The 14,263-nt window shown below is 35.2% G+C and overlaps 1 protein-coding gene across 1 annotated transcript; it reads left to right on the top strand.

Moving 5' to 3' along the window:
* Positions 1-804: 804 nt before the first annotated feature.
* LOC120158414 lies at positions 805-5,148 on the top strand. Its single transcript, XM_039169263.1, has 6 exons — positions 805-1,057; positions 1,776-2,069; positions 2,194-2,402; positions 2,512-2,611; positions 3,380-3,468; positions 4,963-5,148. The coding sequence occupies exons 1-6, from the start codon at positions 805-807 to the stop codon at positions 5,146-5,148; spliced, it is 1,131 nt and encodes a 376-aa protein (XP_039025194.1).
* Positions 5,149-14,263: the final 9,115 nt, after the last annotated feature.

Raw genomic sequence — 14,263 nt, 5'->3', positions numbered from 1 at the left:
AAGTTTCGCTATAGAAAGAGTTTTTGCTTTTAGTTTTACTTGTTATTTTGATTTATTTCTTTTTTAAGTTTTATTGTTACATGAACTGACGAACTGTCGAGGAACCACTTTATCCTCTAGTTCCAGAGATCGAGCATTTATTTCATCGAAGACATGTGGTCAACGTGTTAATAGAGTCATGAACAATGATCAAAACCAACGTGTTTAGCAAGTTCAAGATCCTATAGATACAAATGTTGCAACATTTAGGAATGAAGGACTTGTACCTTGTCTGAGAGTTATTCGAGATCACTTAGCTCCTATTCTGGATGATCTTAACCCAGGGATCGTAGCACCCGAGATCAAAACAGCCCACTTCGAGATTAAACCTGTCATGTTCAACATGTTGAACTTAATTAGATAGTTTGGTGGTATGCTTAATGAAGATGAAAGGCAACACATCCATACTTTCTTTGAAGTTTATGACTCATTCAGATAGGAAGGAATGTAAGAAGATGAGCTAAAGCTAAAGTTGTTCCCCTACTCATTGCGTGACCGAGCAAGAGCTTGGCTCAGTGAAGTGTCATCTAGTTTGATGAAGTCCTGGGCTGATCTGTTTAAAAGCTCTTTGTTACGGTATAATCCGCCCAACATGAACACTCAACTTCAAAATGACATACATTTTTCTACCAATCTGATGATGAATCAATGTATGAGTGTTGGGACCATTATAAAGGTTTTCTTCCTAAATGCACCAACCACGGATTCCACGATTGGACTCAAGTCGTGATGTTTTATAATAAAGTGAATGCACCCACACGTATGATGTTAGATGCTTTAGCAAATGGTATTTTTCTTGACAAATTACCCAAAAAGGCCTTTAACATACTTGACAGGATAGCCAACAATGACTATCAATTTCCCTTTTCAAGGTTTGGAACCAGAAGTAAGGTAATTGGGACATTCGAGTTAGATGCTAAGGATTCAGTGTCTCCCCAACTTTCTGCCATAATAAATATATTGAAGAATCTACAACGTTCCAGTGAGGTGAAGGAAGTTAAAATGGTCAGTTCTGCATGTTTATTATGTAGTGGAAATCACAGAGTGAATGCCCTGACAATCAAGAATCCGTCAACTACGTGGAGAATTTTAATTGAAACAACAACAACACCTACAACCTATGATGGTGTTAGCATCCTAACTTTTCATGGGGAAATCAAGGGGCAAACAACAACAATGTAGGCAACACGAATAAGCCACAGTATAATATTTTTGAATCTTAAGGATTTAAGTAATAACATGTGACATGGCAGAATGTTAACAAGGGTTCAACTTCTACTTCAAATTCTAATTATCTTGAAGCTACTATGCACGATTTTTTGGCTTCAAAAAAGTCTTTACTGCATGAGCACTCATCGATTATTAAAAGCTAAAGCACATTGTGGAAAAGTCAAGCAACCTTGTTGCAAAGTCACATGTCGTCTTTGAGAGCACCGAAGAATCAAATGGACCAAATTGATACAACATTACATGTTCACCCACATGGAAGTCTCCCTAGTGATACTGAAGTCACTAAGCCTCATGGAAAGGAGCAATCACACTGAGGAGTGATACCTAACTCAATCAAGTAGACATGTTTGAGGGGAAGAAGTAAGAAGATTCCGCCCTAGCGTTGTGCAACTCGAACTGAATTGCAAAAAGAATTATCTATAAAAAGGGAAAAGATTAGTTCTACGAGTAAATGTACTGATGAAGGACAAACTAATGTCACAAAAAAGTTGTTCCCCCACCTGCAGCAAAAGAAGTCAGACCCTCACCACTCTTCACTCAAAGACTGAAAAAGCAAAATGATGACATTCATTTCAAGAAGTTCGTTAACATCATTGACCAGCTATACATAAATGTCCCACTTCTTGAGGCCATTGATCAGATGGTGACCTATGCTAAATTTCTCAAGGATATTGTTACAAAGAAGAGAAATGTGGAAATGTTTGAAACTGTTGTCATACTAAAAGAATATTATTCTACACTCACTAAACATCCATCGAAACGAAAAGATCCTAGAAGCTTTGTTATTCCATGTTCTATCGGTGAAAAATATATGGGAAGATCCCTATGTGATCTTGGGTCAATTGTTAAATTTGATTCCCAAATTCATGTTTTTGAAGCTTGTAATGGGTAATGCTTGACCTACCACTGTGATCCTACAACTAGTTGACCGGTCTCACGTTCGTCTCGAGGGAAGAATTAAGGATGTCATAGTAAAAGTTGACAAGTTTTTATTCCCTGCTGATTTTCTTATTCTTGACTGTGAGGACGACGACAATGTGCCCATCATATCGGGGCATCTTTTTCTAGCCACTGGTCATATTCTCATCGACTTTGAGAAGGGAGAATTTACAATGCGTGTACCCGATCAGAGTGTAACTATCAATGTATTCAACATACTCAAGTATGTGGACATATGTGTTGGACATGGATTCTACGGTCGAGGATGAGTTTGCAAAATTTTGTTACGGTATTTTTTTACAGTTGAAGGACTATGAGAGACTTACTGAAGATGAAGTATTTGCAGAGTATGAGGAGTTTTCATCAGAGGTGGATCATTTTAGCTTACTCGTAGCTAGAAAAGGTGTGTGTTTTGAACCTTTAGACTTTGATGAATTTGTTTCTCCAAAACCTTCTCGCTACAACATGCATATACCTTAGAACTAAAACCTTTTTCATCACATTTAAAGTATGCTTATCTAGGTAGTGATAATATACCTATTATAATATCTTTTATTATAATAATTGATCAAGAATACATTTTGATAAAGGTATTGTCACAACATAAGAAAGCTCTAGGTTGGACTATGGAGAATTTCAAGGGAATAAGCCTACCATTTGCATGCACAAGATCCAGTTAGATGATTGTTACAATAATTTGTGGAACCCCAAAGAAGACTCAACCCTATAATAAAGGAATTGGTGATGAATGAGAGTGGCTTGATGCTGGTGTGATTTACCCTATCTCCAATAATTCATGGGTCAGCCCGGTACAAAGTATACCAAAGAAACGAGGCATGACTGTGGTGAGCAACGAGGAGAATGAACTTTTATTGACGAGGACCATCATAGGTTGGAGGATTTGTATAGACTACCAAAAGCTAAACAAGACGACTAAGAATGACAATTTCCTCTCTCATTCATCATTCAAATGATAGATCGACTGACAGGCAAGTATTTTATTACTTCCTTGATAGAAACTCAGGGTACAATCAGATTTCCATAGCGCCATAAGACCAAGAGAAAACCATTTTCACGTGCCCCTACGAGACCTATGCCTTCAAAACAATGTCATTAGGACTATGTAATGATCCAACAACCTTTCAGAAGTGTAAGTTATCTATTTTTTCAGATATAGTGGAAGACTTCTTGGATATCTTTATGGACTATTTTTCTGTCTCGGGCGACAACTTTGACAAATGCCTTGGCAACTTGGCTAAGGTACTTAAAAGATTTGAAGAGGCCAATATAGTGCTCAACTGGGAAAATGTCACTTTGTGGTGATTGAAGGAATCATACTAGAGCATAATATTTCTCAAAATAGAATAGAGGTTGACAAAGCTAAGGTTGAATTTATCGAGAAATTGCCTCCACCCACCACCGTGAAGGGTATAAGGAGTTTCTTGGGGCATGCAGGATTCAACAGGAAATTCATCGAAGACTTTTTAAAAATTTTGAAGCCTCTTTGTCTTCTGAAACATCATAATCAACCATTCATGTTTGATAAAGAGTGATAGAATGCGTTTATGGAGTTGAAGGAAAGACTTGTTACAACATTGATAGTTATCCCACATGACTGGACGATTCCCTTTGAATTGATGTGCGATGTAAGTGACTACGCTGTGGGAGCCGTGCTTGGGAAAAGAAGAGGTAAACTTTTCCATGTCATTCATTATGCTAGTCACACACTGAATGAAGCACATATAAACTATACAACCACTGAAAAAGAATTACTTGCTGTGGTGTTTTCTTTTGATAAGTTCAAGGCATACTTGATATGAATTAAGGTCATTGTGCACATCGATCACTCGACCATTAAGTACTTAGTGAATAAAAAAGATATCATTCATTTTGCTACGAGAAAATTTTATCGACCGTGGTATTTTCGTGGTATGCTAACATATTTAACTTTCTTGTTAGTGGTGTTTTGCCTCATGATTTAAACAGACAGGGCAAAAGGAAGTTCAGAAATGACGTGTGACACTATCAGTGGGATGAGCCTTACCTATTCGAGCAATGTGCCTATTAAATGATTAGGAGGTGTATTCATGAAGAAGCGCAACAGGATATTCTATTCCATTGCCACAACGCATCGTATGGAAGCCATTTTGGAGCTGTAAGGATAGCTGCAAAGGTCATACAGTCTAGATTTTATTGGCCTATGCTTTTTAAAGATGTACACGAATTCTGGAAGTCGTGTGATCGATGTCATTGCACTGGGAACATTTCGAAAAGACATGAAATGCTATGGCAAAACATTATGGAGAGAGAAATCTTCGATGTATGGGGAATATATTTCATAGGACCCTTCCCATAATCATTTGGTGATCTTTATATCTATTTAGCAGTTTACTATGTGTCCAAATGGGTCGAAGCCATAGAAACTCCAAGAAATGACTAGAAGAATGTGCTCAAGTTCCTTCATATAAGCATATTCACTTGATTTAGAGCACCTAGAGCCATTATCAATGATGACTTACTTCGATAATAAATTGATTACTAAGGCTTTGCAATGGTATGTGGTGTGGCATAAAATTGCTATAGCATATCACCCCTAGACCAATGGGTAGGCTGAGGTATCCAACCGAGAGATAAAGCAGATTCTCGAGAAGGTAGTGAACCCGAAGAGAAAAAACTTGGTCTCTAAAGCTCGATGAAGAAATATGGGCTTATCGAACAACCTTTAAGACTCCACTGGGCATATTCCCGTTCAAGTTAGTGTATAGAAAGGCGTGCCATCTTCCTGTCGAGCTGGAGCATAAAGCCTACTGGGTGATTAATAAGCTCAACATGGACGCCCAACTGGCTGGTGAGAAAAGATTCCTAGAGCTAAATGAAACAGAGGAGTTTCACGCTCAGGTTTATGAGAATGCCTCCTTGTACAAAGAGAAGACCAAATGATGGCATGACAAAAATATTTTTCCAAGGCAATTTCATGAAGGCCAACAAGTCATCCTATACATTCTAGGCTGAAGCTTTTTCTGGGTAAACTAAAGTCTTGATGGTCTGGACCTTTCTAGGTGCTTCACGTGTACCCATATTGAGTAGTAGACATCAAAAACCTCAACGATGGCTCGATCTTTAATGTGAATGGACAACGTCTCAAGGTATATACTATAGCCCAAATCTTGAGAGACAAGTCAACACTTATCCTCAATTATGTCTCATAGTTTGTACCATCCACTTTTTAAATATTCTCTATAGCATTTTATTTTGCAGTTTGTATATAAATAAATATTTTAACTTAACCGTATGTTTTCTTTCCTTTTCAGTTTGATTTTAACTATATTTTGTTTCCTAGTTTATCCAAGGACATGTGGCAGTATGGGGAGAAAGCTTAACAGAGGACAAAAAGAAACCCTAGAAATTTTTGGCTAAGGCTACAAAAAGGGGGGGAAACAAATCTCTTATTTATTTATTTTAATCTTTTTAACTTTTCAACCCACCAATCATATTCTACCTCATTGTTACCTTCATTTTTTTTCTTTCTTACTTTGCATTAACTCCCCCAAAACCACTCACTTTATATCTTTAAATCTGCCCACCCTTCTCTCTTTCTTCTTTAATTTGCCTTTATTTCTTTAAGTTTTCTTTCAACTTCTTATTCTCCACCTGATTTCTGCCATAGTCACCACCTAAGTTTTTCTTTCTCTTTTTTTTCACCGTTAAACCTCAATTTCTACCACAATAAAGATTTCTCTTCTATTTTCTTTTGTCATAGTTGAGATAGCCCACTGTAAAAATGTTTGCGGTGAAGTATCTTTTCTAAACTACCACTGCAAAACCCTGTGGAAAATTTAAAGACGACGCAACAAAGGAAATATTCCAACACATCAAAGGCTGGTCAATGTACTTGGAGCAATATTTTATTCTGTCGAATGAAGATGAAGAGCCTCTCTCCCCTGAAGTAACATTTGTCATAGTAAAACATCACTGGTAGATTTTTACTTAGCATCTGGGTGATGTAGCCCTAGCCATAGTGAGGGAGTTCTACACTCACCTAACCATCCCTACAATACATGGAATATGAGAGAGGAAAGAAGGTTCATTTCACCTCAGTCGCCATCAACCAATTCTTCGAGCTGGAAAACGTACCCAACGACCATGCAAAATTTTTTGCTGAGGAGGATGTTGAAACCTACATGGGAGTCTTGGAAGATCTGAGCTTCCAAGAGACATAATGAAAGGGCTTGAAACTGAGCAAATGGGGTGTAGAGAGGCGTTGTTTGAAGCCTCAAGCAAAGGTATGTAATCACTTCATTAAAACTCGATTAAGCCTTCATCGCACCATACAACTGTCTCGCTGCAACAAATGCTTCTTTTGCATTCCATTATTTTTAGTGTCTGATCTGTAACACCCATAACCCATATACGTATACCAATATGAATTATATATGTCACATTAATTATTTAAAACAATGTCCAACTCAAGCGTGATTTAAACAAATCTTCCTTTTTAATTCTCTAAATCGTAAACATTATTATAAAATATTAATTTATATAAAACTAACACATAATATTTAAAACGGATATTGATATAAAATATGTACATTTATAATAATAATAATAATAATATTAATAATAATAGGTAATACTATCCATAGTGAAATATAGTAAAGTAGTTTAGTTTAGGCATTACAAACCAGTTCCAAAATAGTTCAACGGAGCAACTAGGACAAGTATAAGTACATGTCACTAACTAAGTCTAAATCACATTAGAGGATATCTTACTGATACTATAATATACTCCTCAAAAATTAGGGTTCCTCAACACTCCTTATTCCTACTCCTGATCTTTAACTATGCATAAAAAATCATCACATGCTAAGTATACACTTAGCGAGGCAATCAAAAATAATAAACAGTGCAATACATCACGAATATGTAACCATATGTCATCATCAAATATAGCATGATCACTTACCTGTGTATATATCAAGTTACTATAGTTAACATGATAATGATGCAATATAAAATATTTTTAATAAACTATAGCCCAAAATATAAACCTTGAGGGCCTTGGGTACACTAGTTAAATATATATGCACCGTAGTGCTAGCCTGAGTATGACACATAAGGTCGTGCCCACTATATACATTAGTTATACTTTTGTGCAGTCCAAAATATGCAACCTACTGTTGGACTCTATGGCATCCCAACTATACCCTGTCCTTCAATAACTCACGTGGGCCTATAGTCTATTTTTGATTCATCCATGATAATATATCAATTTCATTAAGAATTTGGGCAGTTCATACCCAAACTAACATTCACATATATGTATCCACAAGTGATCAATGCATTTGATATTTAACTTTTGACATATTCCAACACGTCAAATACAATATAAATAACATAAATATCATGCTAATGTAATTAAGGTAGACTCTTGCAAGTCTTCCTAGTGTTGTATAAACATCTATGAATAATGTCATGCATGCATTGCAATCACCTTGACACTTTATATATTTCAAAAGATTTGCCTCACTAAGCTCCAAACTTAATCATTTTTATACTCGATTAGCTTCGATCACAAAGTCAATCACGATATGTACAAAATAAAAAATTTATATCGATACATATGTTAGTATTGTACTAACATAAATACATTTCAAAAACTAAATCCATAGTTATTCTTAATACTTATTCGATATCGAATACTTCAACATCTATGAATTCTTTTAATGTTGGCCCCAACTTTTCCAATTTAAGTAAAATGTTCCTTCACCATTTTACCCACTTAAATTTTAATACTAAAGATTCCAGCATTGAACTAATTACCAACCAAGTACATTTATAATTATAAAGACATCTTAAAGTACCCTAAACTATTCAAATATTGCATATAAATCATCAAACTTTCCAAGATTCCAAAATAATCCAATTTCACATTTTAACATCCATTTAAATTCCCAAACAACAATTCCCAGTATAGTACCACAATTATTTAACAATTTTTGAACAAAACAAAACTTTTCAATAATTGTTGATTTGGTCCCTCAACTTTTCAAAAATTACCGAATGGCCTTAAAAATTTTCTAAGGCTTGTAAAATACTTCTTACATCATTTACAATCCCTACATAATTTTTCTCACTCCATAAGGTCAAGGTCGAATACTTCAAAGTTCCAAAACTAGGATTTTCATGATTTTGCTCGATTTTGATTCGATTCAAACATGAAATTGACGTTCATTCAACCTTATAAAACCTCTACAATTAATTAAATAATCAAATTTCATCAAAATACAACTTTCACTAACTTTTAGGGTTAGGCTAAAATTTATGGAAATATTTCTAGGAGGATTGAACATGTTTTAATCATCAAACAAGCTTGCAAATGAATCTACAACCTCAAAAACATCAAGTTTCATCTTTAATTCCATAAACCCTAATTTGAACACAACCCCTAAAATTTGAGGTCTTTCAACAAAAGATTGACATGCGATATTGGTACCAAATGATAGTGTTTTTCGTGTAGAATAATTTTCTATTTCATGGCATGATCCAAAATCCAAAGGAAATTACTCAAAATTGAAAAGAAAATTTTTCTTACCTTAGGAGGAGGATCATGGCTTGATGGATTATTTTGGGATAAGTTTCATGAAATTTCTAAGTTTAATTTCATGTTAATTTAGCCTTATTTAAGCTTAATGAATTTATTATTCATTTACGTAGGAAAAGACCAATTTACCCTTAATGAAACTTCATAATTACCATCAAACTAAGACACATCAACCTTATCATCTTACAAAGGGCAAAGATGAACAAATTCTTTCACCCTTTTCCAATTTAACCAAACAACTTTCCAAAAATTTCAATCTTGCCATTTAAATCCAAAGGTCCAAATTAAACATGGAAATAAATCCTCAAATCCAATGGTATATATTATTTTCCATCATTTTAAAATTGGAAATAATATTTTTTAAGCCTAATTTATCATCCTTCAAATTTTCCCAAAAAAATTATATTCGATCCGATTTACTGAATTCCTACAGGACTTTAACCCTTTCTTGTTTTTAACATAAATTCCGAATCGAGAATATGATTTCCATAAATCCCCATTCTCAAAGTTAAACTATCTATTTATGGGATAACAATTAGTTTTAGGAATATTACCACTTAGGTCCCTGAATTTTTTCTAATTTTATACTTTATCTACTAAACTTTTAAAACTTATATTTTGGTCACTAGCTAAAATTTTGGGGTATTACAATTCTCCCAATTAAGAAAATTCATCCTCAAATTTTAATACGTACATAATGTAAAGAGATGTGGATACTGCTTTCTCATATCCTCATCCATTTCCCAGGTAGTTTCCTCAACCTTGTGATTCAGCCAAAGCACTTTGAAAAGGGGTATCGTCTTGTTTCTCATTTCTGTGACTTCTTGAGACAAAATATGTATTGATTCTTCTTCATAAGTCAAATCTGGTTAAATCTCAATCTCATACGGTGTAATATTATGCGAAGGATCTTTTCGATATTTTCTAAGCATCGATACATGAAAAACATTATGAATCTTGTCCATTTGCGGAGGCAATGCTAACTGGTAAGCTACCGGTCTAACTCTCTTTAAGATTTCATAAGGTCCAATAAATATCGAACTCAACTTTCCTTTGCACCCAAAGCACAATATCTTTTTCCACGGTGATCTTTGACAAAGACTTTATCACCTTCTTGTAATTCAATCCCTTTTCTCTTCAAGTCTCCATAGGACTTTCCGGTTAGAATTGGATAATCTTCACTTTATCTTAGACCTCTTTTAATAAGTCAAGGTCAACTAGATCTTATTCCTTTAACTTAATCCAATTCAACGGTGTTCGATATTTTCTCTCGTACAAAGCCTTGTACGGTGTTATCTTAATACTTGACTGGTAACTGTTATTGTAGGAAAATTCTACAAAAGGAAAATAACTTTCCTAAGATCCTTTGAACTGAATCACACATGCCCTCAGCATATCTTCCAAAATATGAATAGTTAACTCAGACTGTCTAATAGTCTGTGGATGAAATGACGTGCAAAAATTCAGTCGAGTGCCTAAGACTTCATACAAAGACCCCAAAATTTCTGTGTCAGATACTATAGATACAAGCACACCATGAAGTTGAACTATGTCTTTTATATACAACTCGACAAGCTTATCCAAGGACTAGTTCATTCTCACTAGAATAAAATGCACCGACTTGGTTAACTATCACCCAAATGGAGTCTTTCTTATTTGGCGTCAGAGGTGGCCCTGTAACAAAATCCATAATGACTTATTCCCAATTTCATTCTGGAGTGGAAATTAGTTGTAACAATCCTAAAGGTACTTGATGTCCAACATTTACTTGTTGACATGTCAAGCATGTAGAAAAAAATTCAGTGATGGCTCTTTTCATGCCAGGCCACCAATAACGACTCTTTAGATTCTGATACATCTTGTTCCCACCTGGATGCATAGTTAACAGGCTATAATGTTCCTCAAAAGAATATCTTTGTCCAACTCATCATCATGTGGGATGCAAAGTCTTCCTCGATAATACAAGCATCCATCACTCTTGACTTCAAAGTCTTCAGTCTCATTTTTTTCAACTTGTGCAATTCTTTCCAAGCATCTCTCATCTTTCTTTTCTAGTCCGTTTATTTGATCTAAAACAATAAATTGTATCCTTAATTCAGAAAACAAAGTACCATTTTCTTTTAAGGATAGATGCACATCTAGAGCTCGCAATGCTGCGAAAGTCTTTCGACTAAGTGCATCTACTACGACATTAGCCCTTCCTGGATGGTAGTCGATGACTACATTATAGTCCTTTAGGAGTTCTATCCATTTTCCCTTTCTTAAGTTTAACTCTTTTTGTGTTAATAAATAATTTAAATTGTTATGGTCTGTGTAGATGTAATACTACTCACCATACAGGTAATGGCGCTAAATCTTAAACGTAAACACAACAACTACCAACTTAAGATCTTGAGTCGGATAGTTCCTCTCATGCGTCTTCAACTATTGGGAAGTATAGGCCACAACCTTTCCTTCTTGTATAATTACACATCCCATTCTATTATGAGATGCGTCACTATATACCACATAATCTTTACTAAATTCTGATTGTACTAGCACTTGTGCTTCCATTAAGATTTTCTTTAGAGTATCAAAGCTCTCCTGACACTTATCTGTCTAGATAAATGGAACATCTTTCCTCAAAAGCTTGGTTAATGGAGAAGCAATCATTGAAAAGTTCTTCACGAACCATTGATAGTAACTAGCAAGTCCCAAGAAACTTTAAACCTCTGTAACATTCTTTGGAGGTTTCCACTCCACTATAGCCTACACTTTCTTGGAATCAACCCTTATGCCTTCTGTCAAAACCACATGTCCTAGAAAAGCCACTTCTGATAGTCAAAATTCACACTTTGATAACTTGACATAAAGCTTTTTCTCTTTAAGAATATCAAGAACAGTGAGAAGATGGGCATCGTTCTCTTCATTCATCTTTGAATATTCAAGAATATCATCAATGAATACCACCATAAACTGATCCAAGTAAGGATGAAATACTCGGTTCATCAAGTTTGTAAATGTTGCATGAGCATTGGTCAAACCAAACGACATCACCACAAACTTATAATTTCCATATCGAGTTCCAAAAGATGTCTTCGGAATATCTTATTCTTTAATATTTAACTGGTGATATCCCGATCGAAGATCAATATTAGAGAAGACCGTTGCTCCTTTTAGTTGATCAAACAAATCATCAATCCTCGGAAAAGGATACTTGTTCTTGATGGTCACCTTGTTAATTGTTGGTAATCCATGCATAAATGCATGGATTCGTATTTTTTATCCCAAATAACACTAGTGCACCCTATGGTGGAACACTTGGTCTAATGAATCATCGATCGAGAAAATCTTGTAATTGAGCCTTTAATTCCCTTAATTTCGTCGGAGCCATTGATATATGCGTTGTGCCCGGGAATACATCAATACTAAACTCCACCTCTCGATCTAGAGGTAATCCAAGTAACTTATCTGGAAACACCTTTGGATACTCTTGAACTATTAAAATATCCTCCAACTTAATCTCAGTGGCTCGTGTATCTACTACAATCGCTAAAATTGCTTGACATCTTTATGACAACAATTTATTAGCAGAGAAAGCTAAGATCACATTAGACAAGGGATTTAGCCCTTTTCCTAGGAAGATTACTTCTGAACCTTGGGCATCTTTCAAAAAGAATCTCTTCATACGACAATCTACCCAACCATAGTAAGGAGATAACCAATCTATGCCCAAGATTATTCCAAATTCCTCGAAAGGTAATTCCAAGATATTTGTAAGAAATTCCATTTTCTAAATCTTTATTGGGCAATTTTTATATATCCAACTAATCCTTGCACTATGGCCCAAGAGATTAATTGCCACAATATCACTAGAAATAAGTTATAATAAAATTCCCTTATCTCTAATCAGATTTGCACTAATATAAGAATATATTAAACCAGGATCTACCAACACAAAACACAGGTTTGTCGAAGAGATAGAAGATACCTGCTATGATCTTTGGAGCATCTCGATCATCATTGGTCTTGATATGATAAATTTGGACAGTAGTCTTGCCTTCATGTTTAGATATAACCACAAACATTTCTGGTTGGCCACCTTGACCGCCTCTGCCTTTATGAGATCCTGCCACTGACTGGTTTAGATAGAGCTCTGAACACTCTCTTTTAAAATGACAAGCTTGTTTGCAGTGATACCATTTTCCTTCCGCATACCAGCACTGACCAATATGCCTATTCCCGCAGTGTTCACATTCTGGAACATGACAAAATCCTAAACCTCTGGTACTCATGAAAGATGTCTCTATCTGCTTGGAATTTCCTCTTGAGAAGTCTCTCTTACTGTAGGATGTTGCTGATATTTGGCCTTTCTGCTGGTATCCCTTATTACGTTTGGAAAATGGCGCAGAAAAGGAATTCCCAAACCTTTTACTTGACTGAGTCTTTTTTTCCTCTGACTCTTCAAGGTTAACTTTTTCCATAGCTTTAGCCTTGTTTATTGCTTGTTGAAAAGCTGTAAAATGATGAGAAACGAAGATCATTTTGTACTAAGGCTCCAGTCCAAAAAATAAACCTTTCAATTATGGCTTTCTCAATCAAAAGGAACTTCGATACAAATTGACTCAGCCTGCGGAACTCACATTCATACTCATAAACTGTCATGCCCAAACTGCTTCAGATTTAGGAATTGTTTCATCAATTCATTGATGAACACGTCCCTAATATATTTTTCCTTTAATTTCTTCATAAAGAATTCCCAATTAATTTGCTCTAGATGGACTCGGACAGTGACTATATTCCACTATACACCAGCTTACTCCATCAGCAAGGACACAACTCCTTCATGTTTTCCTTTATCATTAAAAGGAATTCTATTCAGTATGTTCTTAACATCATTCATCCAGTAATCAGCAGCCATCAGATCTTCCTCAATATCACCTCAAAACTCAGGTGCTCTCATTTTCCTCAATTCTTTTGTAACTGATACTGGTGTTCGACGATTGATAATGTTATCAAGTGCTTGTAGGACAACCCCTGATCTTGTACAAGCATATCCTACTATTCAGAATATGAGGCTCCATTTACGTTGAACATTAGGTGGATTTTGGTTAACCTCGTTACTCCCACGCAATGCAAGAATAACATGCTCAGTTGCACTACTAGATTCCTGATGATCTGACATCTGAGCACAGTCAAAATCATTTAACATTAGTAAAAGTAAATTTACTAAAATAATAAACATCATAGCATATATACAATTTTCAGTAAAATTTTGACATCCTAGTGGCATGTACATATTCTCAACTTAATTTAGACCTAATCCACTTCCAGAAACTGCTAAACCTGTAGCTCTGATACCAATAAATGTAATACCCATAACATGTATACTTATACCAATACAAATTATATAAATCACATTAATTACTTAAAACATTGTCCAACTTAAGCATGATTTAAAAAATATACTCATTT

Source organism: Hibiscus syriacus, unplaced genomic scaffold (genome assembly GCF_006381635.1).
Source record: "Hibiscus syriacus cultivar Baekdansim isolate YM2019G1 unplaced genomic scaffold, ASM638163v2 tig00111311_pilon, whole genome shotgun sequence".
Classification (NCBI taxonomy): domain Eukaryota; kingdom Viridiplantae; phylum Streptophyta; class Magnoliopsida; order Malvales; family Malvaceae; genus Hibiscus; species Hibiscus syriacus.
The sequence above is the reverse complement of the archived record's forward strand: the minus strand, read 5'-3'. Positions and strand labels throughout refer to the sequence as shown.

Excerpts from the sequence above, each read along its gene's own strand:
- LOC120158414 (XM_039169263.1), top strand. The coding sequence starts at position 805 with ATGTTAGATGCTTTAGCAAATGGTATTTTTCTTGACAAATTACCCAAA. Across the intron at positions 2,070-2,193 it reads TGTTATTCCATGTTCTATCG|TTGACCGGTCTCACGTTCGT; the intron begins GTGAAAAATATA and ends TCCTACAACTAG. Across the intron at positions 3,469-4,962 it reads GCCTTGGCAACTTGGCTAAG|TTAGTGTATAGAAAGGCGTG; the intron begins GTACTTAAAAGA and ends TTCCCGTTCAAG.